The following is a 17,756-nucleotide window of genomic DNA, read 5'->3' as shown; positions in this document are numbered from 1 at the left end:
TTTTCTATTTCTTGGGCTTGATGTATCAATTCAGTTTATTTTCTTGTAACAAGCCCATAGTGAACACTTAGTTTTTAATTGTAAGATATATCTTAAGTAAGGGTCACTTGTTAAATCTGGCCACCTTGTCATTTACATTTCAGCTTTAAGTAATTCTCAACAGCTACACTGTGTGAAACATTTATAGTGAGCAGGCATTGTTCCTTATCTTTTTAGATGTTGCTATCTACTTATCAGGTAGGTGTCACAGTGAATAGGGCACTGGGCCTGGAGTCAGGAAGACCTAAATTCAAACCTGGCCTCAGATATTTACTAGCTTTGTAACCCTGAGCAAGTCACTTCACTGTTTGCCTCAGTTTCCTCATCTGTAAAATGAACTGGAAAAGGAAATGTCAAAGCACTCTAGTATCTTTGCCAAGAAAACCCCCAATGGGGTCATGAAGAGTCAGACATGACTGAACAAGAAGTTGTTTTTTCAACCAAGGGGATGAATTTGTGCTAATCTACCCAGCCGCTCTCACCTGGTCCAACCACATACATCTTCAGGTCATCTGGCTTAAGTGACCAACAGTCTGTGGTCATGGAGCAGAACATATTAGCGTGATGTTTTAACCAGTAGAACTCATCAAAAGACTAATGCTTATGTGACTTTTCAGCCCAAGTGAATTTCCCCACATTAACACATGAATTCTTTTTATCCTCAGAAGACAAGTATTTGTAACCCCCAAAACGATGAAGGCCCTAAAATGAGCCCTGGACAAACATGGACTTGACATTGCCTCACATCCCACAGCTTTGACTTTCAGGGGCCATATTGACCTCTTAATGCAAGGTCTTGTGGGGTAGGAGGGTAGGGGAAGCAGCCAAGGGATCATTTGCATGCATGTTTGGATATCATTTACAGTTTTTAATTTTTTAAATTTTAAGTGTCATTTACAGTTCCAGGCCCAATATATGGTTTAACATTATCAATTGTAAGCCTCCAGCATTCCTGCTTTAATTATCTTTTGTTTTGAGGTAATGATGATAAAAGTCTGATGTAACATGGAATTTTCTTCCTGTTCTGGCCCAACTATCTAGAACCCTCCATGAGGGCTGTCTCCTTTTCCCACATACATCCTAGTACTTCGGAGAGAATGTGGGCCTTTCATGGCCTCCGTGTAATTGCCTCCTTTTCAGCTCAGTTGGCACTCTGCACTCATCTGGTGGCCCTGGGAGATGCCAAACTCCCCCTGAATTAAAATGGCAGCTCTGTCTAGGCCATATGTGCCTCATAGTTGGTGGGATTTGCATTTTGGAGGCTGCTCTTCCCCACATAGTTGGAATATTGCAAGGAGTATCATCAATATTGCTTTTCATATTTTCAGATAATGATTTTTGTTGTTATACTTCACTAGGGCATGGCTTACTGATCCTTTCTTTTTCAATACCAAAATCCAATACTTGTGAATTTAAACATTTTTTCCAGCAAAAGGCTTTAAAAACAAGTTGTACTTCTGGTTGTAACCACAGTGTGTTTCCACATAATTTCTCCCCAGATTGGAAAAAGGCATTGGGCTGGGCCTGAGAGGATAAGGGCTGGGGCTCTTTTTAGGATTTTCTCCTCATTTACTGTGAAACCCTGCAACTCAGTTAAACCTTTTACATCACTTTCTGCATCCAGAAAATGGGAATTTTTGACCCCCTAGTGGTAACACAGAGTAGAAATAATGAGTAATGCTGGGAAGCTTTGAAAACAATGTGTAGTATTTATTATATAGATTTTCTAGAAATGGAAATTTATTGCTTTATATTGCATCCTCTCTTATGTTCTGCTGCATACATGGCCATGTTTTTTTTTTTTTTACTTTTCTCATTCTGTATTTAAGTTTAAAATTAAATAAAATTAAAAATAAAAAAAGAAATACTGAGTATACTGGTCAGGAAGCATTTTGAAGTAGGCCACTTACTGCTCATGTGACCTCAGGTAACATTTTGTCAGCCACCTTGGTCCTCCAGTTGTCATTGTCATCGTGCTGGTGTGTGTAAAGGCAGTGGTCGTTAACAGGGGGACAGAAGCAAGGCCCAGGACCCACGATACACCAGAGGGAGGCTGCCTGTTTGCTTAGAGCTACTGTTGGATGTTGAACTTGGTCTCAGAATAGTTCATTTCCAATCTGATGCTGTTGCAGTTGGGACGGGGCAATATTGTATTATAGCATACAGGATGCTTTAGTATCATGTAAATGGAGCTTTCTTTGCCAGTGTGTTGCTCTTCATTCTACAAATTAGAGTTCTGTAATGGTAAGGCAATTCATAGCTTGAACCCGGAGCTAAAATGATGGAGGGATTCCTTTTCTGCTCAGTGATTGATCTTAACATTTGAGCATTTTTCCAGTATTAATCATGTTTATTGGCTAAGTGTTAGCCTAAGGACTTTTCAGTTTTGCAATGTTTGCTTCCTTTTTTCTTTTATGAGGATAAAGCTTTTTCCCCCACCCCTGTCCAATGCATGAAACTCTGTCTTATGATTCAAATTGGAATTTCAAATTTGTGAATGCTAAATTATGTCAATATGCCAACCATAAATTGCCTCCCTACACTTAAGCAGTGACTGCTTAAATAAACATCTGGAGAAAAAGTGAAAATAAACTGCTCCCTTTTGAAGAGCAGTGGCTCATCCCAACCAGCATTCCCAACTAATGATGGATTTTAGCTTGAATCACAATGTGGGAAAGACTTCTGTCCCTAAATTGGAACTTATGTAATTGAAACCAAATTATCTACCTCCCAGGTCACCCGTAAGTGCATTAGATTGGCTTCTGGCAGAACTTACTTGAATGACCAGCTTTAGCACACTAGAGGATCATCCCAGCCCCAGTTTATAGCATAAACTTCACCAGAAGCCTCCCAGTATCTCAGGGAAGTGACCCACAAAATGCTTACTTAAGCAAGGCTGTGTGGGGGAAGGGGTGGGGATACCATCACGATGGCACTAGCAACCCTTCTGCGTAAGTGGCTTTGTAAGTATGGATAAAGGTTTTCAGGCAGATCTTGAGACCTCTCCCTGGGTAGCCTAGAAACTCTTTTTTTTTTTTTTTTTGCAAATCCCCAAAGAGTTCAGGCCCAATGTCTACCTTCCCCGTATTATAAGCAGAGATGAATTAGGCCACAATGTTCCCAGATGGAGAAGCTGTCATTTAGGCAGACACACTGATGAGAGATGGGCCTCCTCACCTGAGTGATTTGAGCACATCAAGCAGGTAGCTGGTGCCACCTACACAACAGTCAGTTGGTCATGCCATAGATTGGCACTCATTGTCTGTTCTGGAGAGTTCAATTTGAGAGCTTCTCCACTTGGTCTAAAACATTCATTGCAAATGGATAGCCTAGAAAGGTTTCTTTAGTTACTACTGCCTTTGCTCTCCCATAGATTGAATTTGAACTCCTGTGCTTCTGCCCAGAGAATGCTAAGTAATGCCTGAATGGCCATGTCATTGTAAGCCATTATGAGGATACAGGAGATCGTGTACCCACATGCACGTTCCTTTGCTCTGTCGTGTTGGTGATCAAAGGCAAGGGCAAAATCAAACAGAAGCCCGCCTTTTAATGGGCATCACAGTGTATTTTTTTGTATATAGAGAGAAGGATGCCTAGCTGGGACTAGGATGATGAAGAGATTGCCTTCATGAGTGCTGCATCTGGGAACCACAAAATGCCTGACCTTCCTCTTCTATACTGTCCATTTAGGTTTGACATCAAGGTCTTCTCAATTCCCCTCTGCACCCTGAGTGTACTCCTTCCTCTACTATTCTTTAGGAAACCACTCCAAAAAATGGTGGGCATTTGTTGTACTGTTCCCTCCTCCCACTCTCTAATCAGTTTATTGTTGTGCCAGATTTGGCTCGACCAGCTGTTAGAGGAGCCCCTGCTTATAGCATGACTGCTTCCATGTTCCCAGAGGTGGCTCCTATCCAAGGGTCATTGGCTGCTCTTGAAAGCAGTGTTAAAATCAACTTCCATGAGTCAGTACTGATTCGGATGGAGGCAACGTTCGTTGCTGCAAATCTGAAACAGAAGGCTTCTTCAGGGGTTACTGCTGTATTAAACTCTTTCATACGCTGTTTTTCAGGTGGAAGTGAATCCTCCTGGGACAAGGAAAAGATGCAGTCTCCTATGACTCCAGGATCCCAGCCCAATGTGGGTCATGCCACACTGCCAGGCCAGGCCAGCCTTGGAAGTGCCCATCCACTCAATCCTCTCCAGCAAAATCACCTGCTGACCAACAGTACGTATGTTGTCCTTATTAAAAGAGAAGGAAGAGAAAAGCTCTTTCCTCCCTGCCCCCTGCCCCCAATCTACTAGACCGCTCGGGTGTGTAGTAGCAGCCCCATCGTTATTTTCAGTAAGAAATTTAAGATCTTGAATTCTTTGGTAAGAGGGGTTACCTTTTAAAGAGGGGATGGGATGGAATGTGGAGAGGGGCCAGTAACTAGATTGAGGGATTCAGATTCTAGACCAAGAGTTCTTGAGCTAGGGCTGGCGAGCACGTTTAAAAACATTTTTGGAGAACTGTATCTTAATACAATTGGTTTTCTTTGTAATCCTTTGTATTTTATTTTATGGATTTAAAAACATGATTCTGAATGGGGGCCTGTAGGCTTCACTAGACTGGCAGAAGGGTCCGGGATCCCACAAAGATTTATTACCCTAACTCTAGGTGATTTTAAACTCTTACCAGTGAGTTCAAACTTATATATGTTGCTTTCCTAGAATGCCATTTTGGTTACAAATAAGAAACCAGTGAAATGATGACCCTCTTTCTGCTTTGTCTGACACTGGCTTCTCTCATGGAGCACTGAAATTGACAGGCAGCTGAGGAATATTTAATGTTAAGCTGTGTCAGCATCTCAGATCTCAGGGAATATACAGCAAAGGTATGGTGGCTCAAAGAGGTGACCCCAGGTGCTAGGCAGCATTAAGAAATGAATTCTTCCCTAGGGGTCTTCAGGATGACCCTGAAGTTGGTAGGAGAGTATTAATACATCTTGTTGATTTCAACAATAAGGATTTGTTCTCTTGCCCATATTCTTAAGGCTTCAGAACATTTCTGGCATAGAACTAAAATGAGACAGATTGCTGGAGTGAGATGTGCTGTTGATGGTTCTTGGTTTAATGTTTTCAGCTTGGGATATAATTCTAAATTTGCATCTACTTTGCATGAGGGGTTCACTGTTGGCTTGCTGTGCAAGGTCACTTTTGGAGTCTTGGACATTTTAGATTATTGAGGGGTGGGCACTGTGGCACAGAATTCGCACATGTACCTTTTATGCCCTGCTGCATGGTCTTTGGAAACGTTTGATGAATTAGATCTTAAAATTGTTGATGTGCTGTTAAATTCTGTTTGTAGTTTGCATTTAGTTTGCATGTCAATTGAACTTTAAGTAGGCATTCGACTTGATGTGGCCAGATGGTGTCTGGGTGATGTTGACACTCTATGGAGAATGAGGAAAGATTATTAGGCTGGTAAGGGAGGTATATAGAGTGAACAAAGGCTTGTGGATGTATGGGACAGGAAATGCTCGTAGCGTTTGATGTAAAAGGGGACTAGATTTCCCCCCACATTTGTATTTGTGCTGATATAGATCGACTTTTAACCAACATGAAAGTCGAGTGATATGCTGGGTTTGGTATCAAATGATATCACCATGTAGGAAATTTCCCTCTATCATTTGGAACTTGTCCTTAGGTTAAGTGTGAAATGAAGGGTAAGGAGAAAGATAATCAGTGATTAACTTCATTTATATTGTACGGCAGACCATTAGAGCAGCATGTGTTATATGGTGATGAAAGTATGAAAATGCCAGGGTAAGTCAGTAGCATTTGAGGACAAAGTCAGGCAAACTTTTAGTTTAAAAAAAAAAAAAAGAAGGGCCATTGTGATTCATCGCGGTAACAGAAAAAGCTCAGTGTTGAGACATCTTTGATGATTTATTTATCACAGAAGAAATACTTCATAGAAGATAAGTTGGGTCTCATAGATTGCCCCTTAAAAGATTTGAAGATAGTGACTTTTGAGTGAATGCCAAAGGAAAGAAGTCTCAAATAGTTTCCTGGTATTCCAGTGCGGTCATTTGCCCTCAGGACATGGTGTCACAGGAAATAGGTAGAAGGTTCATTTTCTGAGGTCTGTACAAATTCCAGCCTTCTAGGTCTGCTTTGATCCTTGTATGCTTTTGACAACAGTGTATTTCAAGACTGTCTTTCCTAGGGATGCTAGTGACTGATGTGTCCTTCATTTAATTAAGACTGCCACTGCTCTGTCTTATGATAACTGGCATGTCTGCACTCTTGGTATGTGGCATTGCGGTGTTCACCCCCCGCCCCTTTCTTTCTGAGGGTTTTAAATCTCTGAAAATCAGGCAGGGGGCAAGCAAAATTTACCCTGCCTTTCCTACCCTAGCCACAAGAGTCTGTACAATTGAATATATGGAGGGGGATTTCCTGTAGACAGCGGCTCCTGTTCTCCGAGTGTTGTGATGTGTCAAGTGAGAGAGTGTAAAGGATGTTGGAATGTCACAGGAGCGATTGGGTGGAGCCCATACAAACTTGGGCTGTCGAATAGAGCTGTTGCAGAAAACTTTGGGGCTAAATAGAGATTCTGTTGAACTGAATACAGAAGAGCAGTTGATGTTGTCTAAAAACTGAAAGGTGAACCTTTTACTAGATGGACACATGAGCTCTTGCAACTTGCTGCTTTGTTTCCTTGGTGAGAGGGTAAGGGCGGGCTTGTTAAAAGTATCTGTTGTTTGCCTCCATGACATTTTCATATTTCCTTTTGAGTCATGATCTCTAGAAGAACATTTCTCATTAGTCCTGTTAGAGTTCAAGGTCAAAGCGCCCATTCTCAGAGGTTTGTCACCAAAGGACGGAATTCATTCCGTGTTCGGGTTGGCCAGACGCTCAAGCTGCAAGCATGGAGTCCTTGCTCTTAGACTTTGTAACAACAAAGGTAACAACAGTTGCCCATAACACTGTTAGGATCAAAAGGAATGGAGCTCATTTGTTTTATGTGCATTGGAAGGACACCTAGATCAGTTTCTTCAAGGGGCTAAACTGAGTTTGCATTTTAGGCCAGTTTTCTTTGTGGGGCAAGGAAAGACTCTAGTTTTATTATTGTAGAGCAATGTGGTATTTCATGAGTTCTATCGGTAAGCCAAGGGGCTAGAGTCTAGTGGCTAAAAGGCAATGAGATGAATTTAGATCCAACTTTTTATGATTCCTTAGGAAGATGTTGGATGTGATTTTGCTTTACCTGAATGAGATGAACGCTTTTAATATTATCATCCTGTCTTCTTTTAGGGCTTGACCTGCCATTTATGATGATGCCCCATCCACTGCTGCCTGTCACCTTGCCTCCTGCATCAGTTGCCATGGCGATGAATCAGATGAACCACCTCAATACTATTGCCAACATGGCTGCTGCAGCCCAGATGCATAGCCCTCTCACCAGGGCAGAGGCTTCTGTCATTAAGGTAAAAAGCTGGGGGACATCACGTGAGAGGAATAAATGCATGCTAGTCATGGGCAGTAACTAGAAAGGAAATGGGATATGTGAGGAGTGCCATTTCACTGGCTCAATCAGTGAGCACTTGGCGCTGTTCAGTGTGTGAGGTATGATTCCTGAGTGAGCCAGGGATAACCAGGTGAGAGAGAAGAGATAGATTAGGACAGATCCATTCACATTATGGCGAGGACTCAAAGTGCGTGGTGAGGTCACTGGCATTATGTTTGTACAGGAAGGGGAGTCTAGCTGAGTCACAGATTTTCATATGTAGATGGTGCATCAGAAACCATCTAATCTAACCTTTACCTGACTGAGAATATCTTCTACGATATACTTAAGTTATGCAGCCTTTGTCTGAAGACTCCTAGGAAGGGTAAACTTCCTGCCTTCAGGAACAGCCTTGTTCCATTTTAGGTCAGCCCTAGTGGTTAGCAAGTTTTTTTCCCTGACATCAAGCTAAAATCTGCCTCTTTCCCTCATTGCTCCTGGCTCTGTCCTCTGGGGGAAGGGAAGGGAAGAGAAAAGGAGGAAGCATTTATGTAGCTCTTCCTATGTGCCAGACACTGTGCTAAGTACTTTGTAATTATCTCACTGGATCCTCACGACAACCCTGTGAAGTAGCTGTTATTATTCTTGTTTTATAGTCAGGGAAACTGAGGCAAACAGGGGGAAGCGACTTGCCTAGGGTCACACAGCTAGTAAGCATCTGAGGCCGAATTTGAACTCGGGAAGATGAGTCTTCCTGACTCCGGATGCAGTATTCTATCCACTGTGCCACCTGGTTGTCTTGTAGAACAAGTTCAATCCCCTTTTCCACAGGACAAATACTTCAAATACTTGATTATTCCTCTCATGTCCTTCCAAAGATCTTATCCTCTCCATCCAAGCAAGCCCACTTCCTTCAGCCGATCCTCCTGTGGCATATACTTGAGGTCCTTTAGCCTCCTGATCACTTTCCCTGGGTGGTGTCAAGCACATCAATGTCCTGCTTAAATTCTGATGCCTAGAATTGAACATAACATCATTTATGACATGTAAAAATGCTCATTGATTGATAATAGCAGTTAAAGTTTTTTTTTTTTACTTCTGCCAGCAAGGTGGCATAAGATAAAAGTCAGAGGTATAGAGGGTCATGGAAATCCTCACAGTATCCCCAAGGGACAGCAAATTCTTTGAACCAACAAATACATGCAAATTTTGAGGGATGTAAAAATAAGCCATAGTCTCTGCCCTCATGGACTTTACAGACTATTAGAGAAAATGAGAAATACACCAAAAGTAGAATGTAACATATTAATCTTGATCCTGAAGAAGTATTAGACGTTGGGGGTGTATTTCTGTGAAATTCCCATCACTGGGAGAATTCAGGCAGAGGCTTGATGTAGGAGAGAGCAGAGCCTAGGGTGGGGATTGCTGCATGGTCTGAGACAGTGGGCCAGATGAGACGTGAAGGTCCCTTCTAAGTCTGAGAATGCAATTCTGTCAAAGGGCTGTGGGGATTGAAGAAGATGAGAGGTCATCTGAGGAAGTGGTGGTAGGAATTTTGGGGAGCAGTGTAAAGAAGAAATGGTATTTGACATAACAGAAAGGGCAGCTTAGCACAAAAAAAGTGCTAATACCAAAGGCATCATTGGGGAGAGGCTCAGGGAATATCTGGAAAACACTGAGTTGACGAGGGCATAGAGTAAGTGAAGAGGAACAGGGTGATATAATCAGGAAATGTAGGTAGGAGAGGGGGATAGTGGGACCAGAAAGGAAGGGATATATTGCAGAAGAAGTAAGACTTGGGGACTACTTGGTTATGAGAGGGGAGGGAGAGTTTAAAAATGACTGAAATTTCAATGTTGGTTATTACATTAGTAGAAAGAGGCAATCTAGAAGAAGGACGTGGAGAAGGGGCAATGAATAAATCAGTTAGTCTTGTCATCTCAGAACTTGGGTAACTAGGGGGCGCTACAGTGGATAGAGAGCTGGCATGGAGTCAGGAAGACTCATCTCCTGGAGTTCAAATCTGGCCTCAGATGCTTCCTAGCTGTGTGACCCTGGGCAAGTCACTTCACCCTATTTGCCTTAGTTTGCTCATCTGTAAAATGAGCTTGAGAAGGAAATGACAAACCATTCCAGTGTCTTTGCCAAGAAAACCCCAAATAGGCCGTGAAGAGTCTGACGTGACTGAAATGAGCTAACAACAACAACAAATGTCAGAACTTGGGGCCATGGAGTCACAGCCTTAGATAGTACCTCAGGGGCCACCCATGACCTCCCCATGAGGCTGCCCATTCCACTGTGGAACAGTTATAATTATTAGAAAGTTCTTCCCAGCATCAGGCCAGAGCAGTCATTCAGGCACTGAGATTTATGGCTTGGTCTACAGCGTACACAATAAGGAGAATCATCTTTGTAAATTGTTCCCTCTTTGACTTAGAAATTAAGGGATTTAATACTCTTCAGGATCCATACAGTCCATACTGTCTGCATAGATAGTATAGATGATATATAGAAAATGAACTAGTGCTTGAAGAATGAGAAAAAACATGGCAGAATAGAGAGCTGGCACTGGGGTTTGGAACACCCGGGTTCATGTCTCACCTCAGACACACAAAGACACGTGACTCCAGGCAAGTCATTGAACCACTCGGTCCTTCCGACAAAGCTTTCGGACAGTGAGTTGAAGAGGTGATGCTAACCTGGGGCAGTACAGAGCTGCTTTAAAAAACAAGAGCAAAGCACGAAAATGACATGTTCTTCCAATGTATTCTAGGTGGGCCCTTCAAACAGCAATTACCAGAAGTCGGAATCCTCAGTTGACAATTTTTATAAGTTCCACAAGTTTTTTTTTCATCAATACAAAAAAATAAAAGTATCTCTGACTTACTAGCTGGGCTTCAAGTGAATGCATACTTCCAAATTAGGTAAAGAGTCTCATTTCCTCAGCATAGGGAAGTCTATGCACTGGGTAGACTGTAATCATTTCTCACTTATGTCCTGAGCTGCTAAATGTCAGAAGTAGTATTTGAACTTGGATCTTCCCGATTCCAAGCCCAGAATTCTTGTCACTCTTACACTATGCTATTAATACCTTTTAAATTAGTATGACTAAATTGTTTTATAAGCTACTTGAATGAAGTCATCATGCCTTCTGTTTCACAGTTGCCATTTAGAAGGCAGGCATCCTATCAAAATTTGCATGATCAGCAAAGTTAACATTTAGTACTTCAGAAAGAAATGTCATAACTATGAAATTTGATTTCTTTTTGACAGGGATACTATAAATTAGGCAGAATCACAATGACCAGGCCCACAAAACCTTCCTTCCCTTCTAATGTGATTACAGTGTCATCCGCTGGCATCACTATAGTTGAAGGTCTGTCAGCATTTCAATTATAAATCCCTACTTTCAAGGAATTACAATCCTGCCATAAAAATTTCCTGCCTCAGAAGCTTGGCAAGTAATGCCGCGAACTGAAGTCATTTTGCAAGAAATCTCTAAATATTAGGGACTTTTCTATAGTGAAAACTCAAAAAGGATTAATTTGCTGAAACTTTTTGTAATTATTAGTTATTTTCATCCCCAGATGGACTTTTCTGACAGCTTTCTACTTTTTGATAGTATGCAGCCAATGACACCCTAAAGAACAAAGTGTCATGATGCTGACACGTGAGGACCAGGTACTTGTAGCTCCCACTCTGCTTTAGCCATAACCTCTTACTTGCAGGGTCACTCGAGGCCCCTCTGGCTTCTGCTCACTCAGTGTTCTGGAAGGACCTGTTAAGTGTGTGCTCAGAATGCTGTGACTCTACAGAGGGTCCTTAGGAGCTCAAACATGGATTTTAGATGCCTAATTCTTACTGGTCATATGAGCTGGGAGATGCTAGGTTTTCAAAGCTGGGTTTAAATCTTGCCTCAGATACTGACTAGCTATGGTGACCCTGGGTAAATCACTTAAGCTTTGAGCCTCTCTAGAGAGGCTGCCTGGGGTAGGTCAGTTTGGAGTCAAGAAGACTTGGCTTCCAGCAGAGGCCTCTGATACCTTCCTGGATATGGGACTCAACCTCTCAGTGTCCCAGCCTTCTCTCTAGAGCAGGTAGCAACCACCCTTGATAGAGGGAATCTCCTCCCTTGACAGGTCCGGTCCAAAAGATGCCCCCTTTCCCTGCTGCCCCACCTTCCTGACTCCCAGGACTAGGAAGAAGAGCAGATGAGTTTACCTGAGTAAAGCACCTTCCAAAGCTTAAAGCATTATCATCACCATCATCATTGTTGACTTCTTTGTGCCTCAGGTTTTTTTCTTCAAAGTGGATCTTATTTTTCATTTACAAAATTAAACTTCCCTATCAATCAATTAATCGGTCAACAAGTATTTATTAAGTACTGTATATGGGCAGAAACTACTGACTGACTTGTCTAATTCTAGCAACAATTTCAAAACCGTTTCATTAAGGACTTGCCTTTAAAACAAAATACGCTCTTTGATTATTGAGTACAATCAGTAAATATCCAAAGAGATGAAACAGACAAAGACCAGGAATCTTTATCCTCATAGGCCCTTCCTCCTCCCATTCTATAGATGAACAAACTGAGGCTCACAGAGATTGTGCCAAGCTTCTGCCCTCCCTGAACTTGAAGGGCATTGATTCTCAGAGTTGAACATTTCACATGTCTGTTAATTCAGTGTTTTTGCTTCTTATTTTCCTGGCTCTTTCAAAAGAAAATTGGGGGCAAACCAGACAACAGTGATTGATTGCAGGTATTTTTAGTAATGTGGCAGTCCACTCCTTGTAGATTCTGATGAACACGGCACTTGGGGCACTCCCTCTTACTGCACCATCAAGCAGTCAGAGAAGGCAGCTATTGGTGGCCTGGGCAGGCAGTGGAATCAGGCCTGGGATTCCGGAGTTCCCATTTGGGCAAACAGTCCCGTTGGAAGAAATGTAAATGCTTCCCTAATGAAGTGCCCCAAAACAACGCGGCTTCCTCCCTCCCAAAATCCAAAAAACGACTTTGCAAATCAGTTTCCCAAACCAAGCTGCCACCTACTACTTCCTGACCAAATTGCAAACTTTTCTCTGAAATAGTTCCAAAAGTAAATACAACGAGGCCTTGCTTCCGACTTCTCCTTTAAGCGATAGCACACTCTGAGAATGTGTGAAGAATTTGTGAGACTTCCTCAGCCACGAACTTTCCCTTCTTTGACTTACTCGAGCTACTTAATGGAATTGCATACAGGGATAAAAGTTAAATGACTTGTCCAGTGTCTTACAGCTACTGAGTGCCAGGAAATGGATTGGAATCCAGGCCTTTCTAACTTCATCTCAGCACTGTATCCACTAGCAGCTATTTGCTTTGCCTTAATTTTCTCAATCTTAATCTTGGATATACTGTATTATTCATTCCAGAGTTATCTATGATACACAAAAACATACTCTCTTTCCCTCCTTCCCCCTCTGCACTCCTTCTCTCTCTCTCTGTCTCTCTCTCTCTCTCTCTCTCTCTCTCTCTCTCTCTCTCTCTCACACACACACACACACACACACACACACACACACACACACACACACACGGAGGTGGATGCTACTTTTATCCATTGTTATTGCCATCTTAGAGTTGAGAACACTGAGGCAGACAGAGCTTAGATGACTTGTCTATCCCTCCAGTCACACTGTTAGTAAGTTCCTGAGGCTGCATTTGAAATCAGGCTTTCCTGACTCTTAAGTCCAGTGCTATATGTGCTTTGCCACCTAGCTGCTTCAGAGTGTGTGTGCGTGCGTGTGTGTGTGTGTGTGTGTATAATGTTATGTTATATTCTTTTCTGTTCATTCAACATATTTATCGAGTACCTGTTAGGTACAAGACATCATGTTAGTTCCTGAGAGAGTGAAATAAAGATCTGAGGTGGACAAGACAAGACAAGACATAAGTCTGTCCTGAAGGGGCTTTTTATTATTCTCCTTTACATAAGTAGAGTGTAATGGTTAGAAACTAGGTGAATTTCACGGGGTCACTACTGGTAAGTGTCAGAGGCAGGATTTTTGAAGCTAGGCCTTTCTGACTCCCTTCTAACACGGAAGCTTCTTTTTTCTATTGCCATGGTCAACAGAGAGACAGTGGAGACTAGTTCCAGGTTTTCTTTGCCCACGAACAAATAGATATGCCTGAGTCTGCAAGGAGTTCTCTATTGAGCAGAGTCTTTGGGTAGCAAGAATTGCTAAGTGACAGTGCCCATAGGAGATATAGATCTCGTCATCATAGCCACATAGGAGTAGAACACATGACATCGCCACTACTTTTGGGATCTGAGAACTTTGCTCATCTGCTTGTCCCCTCAGCCACAGTTATTCATGACTTAAAGGTCTCTGCAATCTCTTTATCTTTTCCTAGCCTGTGGAAATTACTTTGTTCTTATTTTAATTTTTCTTGTATTAATTAACAATGTATCTCAGTCAGATTCGAAACACTCCCACTGAGGAAGTAGCTATGTGGAAGAACAGTCCAGAATCATATCTGTTTGAGAATTCCTTCAATTCTGTGTGTGTGTGTGTGTGTGTGTGTGTGTGTGTGTGTGTGTGTGTGTGTGAGAGAGTGACAGAGATAGAGAGAGGGAGAGAGTGCAATAGAACACTGCCAGTTTCCCAAGAAGTTTAACTATGGGTGGATGTTCCAAGGACTGTGGTGGGATTATGTGGAATGATGTATATTGGATTGGGACTGTCTTATGTTGCCAAAGGCTTATGTGTATTATTGTTGACATGTGTTCATTGCCCCCACATGTGGCATGACCCACAAGACACAGAGTTAGAAACAGCATTCTCCTAGCACCTTCTCAATTTGAGTTAAACAAAGAAATGAGATAGAAGACATACTGAAAACGTTTCTGGAGTTACGTTATTGCCTATTCTTGGAGGGTCTGTGTCGGAATTGTAATGGGAACTCAGACCCAGTACCTTAGCATAGAGTTGACCCGAGTCAGCAGCAGACTTTGTTATAGTTACTGTAGATCGGGGCTGGTGCCACAGCAGAATGTGACCCAAGCTACTGGCTCTTTCTCTGTGTAGAGGGCACCTAGGCATCCAGAAAGGATGTTTTGATGATCCTTGGCACAGGGGAAAACTTGGCTGGAGGTCCTGATTCAAATCTGGGAGCTGATCTGCTGGTGTTTTGAATATGGCCTTTAGATGTTTGAATGGAGTCTTTAATGTGGACTGTGGGCATCTGCATGGACTGTGTCTTATATTCCTTTGCATCCCCACACAATGCTGTGCACACAGTAGTACTTGTTGAATCACTGAATAGACATTAACATTTGGGAAGCATTTCCAACATGAAGTCATCATAATGAGTGATATTGAATTAGGTGGAAAAAACATGACAAATTGCAAGCCACTACTTTTTTTCCAATAGCAAGTCTGGGAATCTCATTAGGCCAGGCACATAGGAACTTGTGGTTCTGGCGCAACTACTAGCATTGGAAGCTAATGACTCAAGTAACTACACCAAGAATTGGACCTAGTGTTGGGATGGGTGTTAGGCCTGCAGAACAACATTTGTCCTTTGCTTATGTTGCCAACGTGGCAGTCTGAAGAGGGCAGAGCTAGGTAAAGAGTGCCCCTACCATGTGATGGCCTAGTCCCTGCTAGCTATTTTCATATTGTTTATTCGTTTATGGGCAATTTCGCAATATCAGAATGAAAGCTGCCATGTTCTTCCCTCGGATTACTGATTTGAGAAGGACCAAAGTGGGAAGATGTTCTTTGGCTTTTTCCCAATGCCATCTGATTAGCTGTGGTTTTTGTTTGGCTGAGCAGCTGGCAATTAATGAATTGATAGGAAATGGTCACAAGGCAGTGGCATTAGCATGGGAACATCTGGTATTCAAAATTAGTCAACACAGAGAGAGGAGGTTTTGTGATCATTCAAATTCATTGAAAAAAATCGCTAGTTGAATCTTCTCATAAGGGCTTTTGGAAAAATACAAGACCATTATTATCTAATAAAGCATTAGATTAAGATGAATTGGGGGCAGCAGGGGTGTATGTCCTTTTTTCCTTTTTTTGTTTGTTTGTTTGGGTGGCAAAGATCCAAGCCCACAACATAATTTTGGAACCGTATATGTTCCTGTGTAACTCTGTCGTTATTCTCCCATTCATGGGCATTCATTCTTGTTCCAGAACAAGATGAATACGTGAGATATGATGGGGTTCCTTACTCCCAAACCAAGCAAGGTTGCCCCCCCTCTGTCTCCTTACTGGTTGTTCCATTTCCATCACCAATCAGATGCCATTCCCAACCTGTATTTATGCAAACCATTCACTAGAGTAGGGTTGGCATGCTTCTTGAAAAGTGAAATATTTAGAGAGTTGAACAATTTACTACCCTCTTAACCTTTCTCTGTCACTTTATATAAGAGAAAATAGTGGTTCCCCAACTTTTGAGGATGTGAGGAGCCTTTTTTAATGTTTGCTTCTTTTTTCAGGATTGAGGAGGTAGCAGAACTTTCTCTGGGAAACTAATTTCAAAATTTTATTTTTGTTTCTGCTTTTTAAACAAGATGGGAAGAAATCCATTTTGTTTGGAGACCTTGATTAGGGAAACCTTTAAAATTCTGTGTAGTGCTTGCCAAAGGCATTGTTTCTTCCATGACTTTCTGAATACCAAGACGAAATGTAAAAATTCTCTGCTTGGCTTTTAAAGATCTCTATAACCTGGCCCTTTCCTACCTTTATGGTTTTATTTATTTCCACATCTATTTATGCACACATTCCCATCTTTATCTGAATTATTTATGTCAATCATTTCTGACCTTATACTGTAATAATATTTTATGTTCATATATAACAATTTCAGCCATTTCCCCATCAGTGGACACTCACATACTTTGATACTCGAAAGAGTGCTACCGTGAATATTTTGGTACATAGTCAACCTTTGAATTCCTTGGTCGGATGGGTCTGTTAATGGGGTTGCTGGGTGAAAGGGTGTAGGTGGTTTAGCCACTTTTCTCATATTCCAAAATGAATTCCAGAATGGTTGGATCATTTCATGGCTTAGCCAAAAATGAGCCTCGTTTCTCATAGCTCATCTAACACTGACTGTGCCCTTTTTTCATCTTTAGCAATTTACATGGTCTGAGGCAAAGCCTTAGAGTTGTAATGTACATTTCTCTTATGATCAGTGGTTTGGAGCATGTCTCCACATGGTCTTTGATGGTTTGCTCATATCTTTTCACCACTCATGTACTGGGGAATGGCTCTTGGTGTTAGATATTGTTGTCAGTTATAGCACTGCCTTCAACTGTTTGTACTGCTACCACTTTTAGCCTTCAGCTTCTGCCTGGGAACAAATAAAGGCCAGCAAAGATACCTTCTGCCTGTCACTAGTTTTATTATCAAGGTCTGCTGAGTTCCAAGCTGCTATGCTTCTGCAGAGCCCTGGTGACAGCACAGAAGGAGCCCATCAATTAAATATGAAATATCAAGATAAATGTATGAATAAAATATCTAGCATTCAGACAAACTTCCAAAACGAACTCATCGGCATTGAAATGCCATTAAATCCTTTAGGATATTAATAGATTAACATTTGGAAGAGGAATTACAGTAGCAGTTGAATTCAAATTAAATAAAAGGAAAAGGAAATATAAGCTATATATCATCCAGCCCACTAAATGTTTAATAAGGGTCAGTATCACATCGTATCAGAGTCAACAAATCAACATTAAAGCAGTTATTCAAATGACCGTATACATGTGTAGAATTCTGTCGTATTGTGATTTTAGTGCTTTTTGTATACCCTTTGTATACTCTATTACAAAAGAATGTATGGGGGTGAATTCAAAGACATTCCTCAAAATGGGCAGAGTTAGTGACTTTGGTGCCATCAGCCTAGACAGGGACTAAAATTTAACAATACTGAGCTGTGTAGTTACATATATGGTCCAACACTAGATAAAGTTTTTCCAAGGGATTTAATATCCTCAGTATTTTTCTGAACTTTTGTGGCCCTTCACTGGAAAGATAAGACAGAGTAGACAAACCTGTAAGATTCCAAACTTTAAAAATCGATTTTATAAATGAACTTTTAAAGCACTGCCAAACTCCAGCCTCAGAGATGTCATTTAAGAATCATAGAAAAGGCTGATGGGGAATGTATAACTGGCAAAACATGTTTCAGAGTAGCCCTGCCTTCTGCTCTAAGTGCATCTGTGGAAAACTG

At 41.6% G+C, this 17,756-nt stretch overlaps 1 protein-coding gene across 3 annotated transcripts in view; it reads left to right on the top strand.

Moving 5' to 3' along the window:
• The window catches only part of DACH2 (dachshund family transcription factor 2), a 411,691-nt gene that overhangs the window by 315,242 nt on the left and 78,693 nt on the right, over positions 1–17,756 (top strand). For all 3 annotated transcript variants that reach the window (XM_020964629.2, XM_020964627.2, XM_020964628.2), the window contains 2 exons: positions 4,112–4,267; positions 7,342–7,514. In XM_020964629.2, the coding sequence (XP_020820288.1) occupies positions 4,112–4,267; positions 7,342–7,514 (329 nt within the window). The remainder of the gene's footprint in view (positions 1–4,111; positions 4,268–7,341; positions 7,515–17,756) is intronic.

The sequence above is a fragment of the Phascolarctos cinereus genome, unplaced genomic scaffold (assembly GCF_003287225.1).
Source record: "Phascolarctos cinereus isolate Bilbo 61053 unplaced genomic scaffold, phaCin_HiC Scaffold_8;HRSCAF=390, whole genome shotgun sequence".
Classification (NCBI taxonomy): domain Eukaryota; kingdom Metazoa; phylum Chordata; class Mammalia; order Diprotodontia; family Phascolarctidae; genus Phascolarctos; species Phascolarctos cinereus.
Note: the sequence above shows the minus strand (reverse complement) of the source record. Positions and strands in the feature narration are given on the sequence as shown.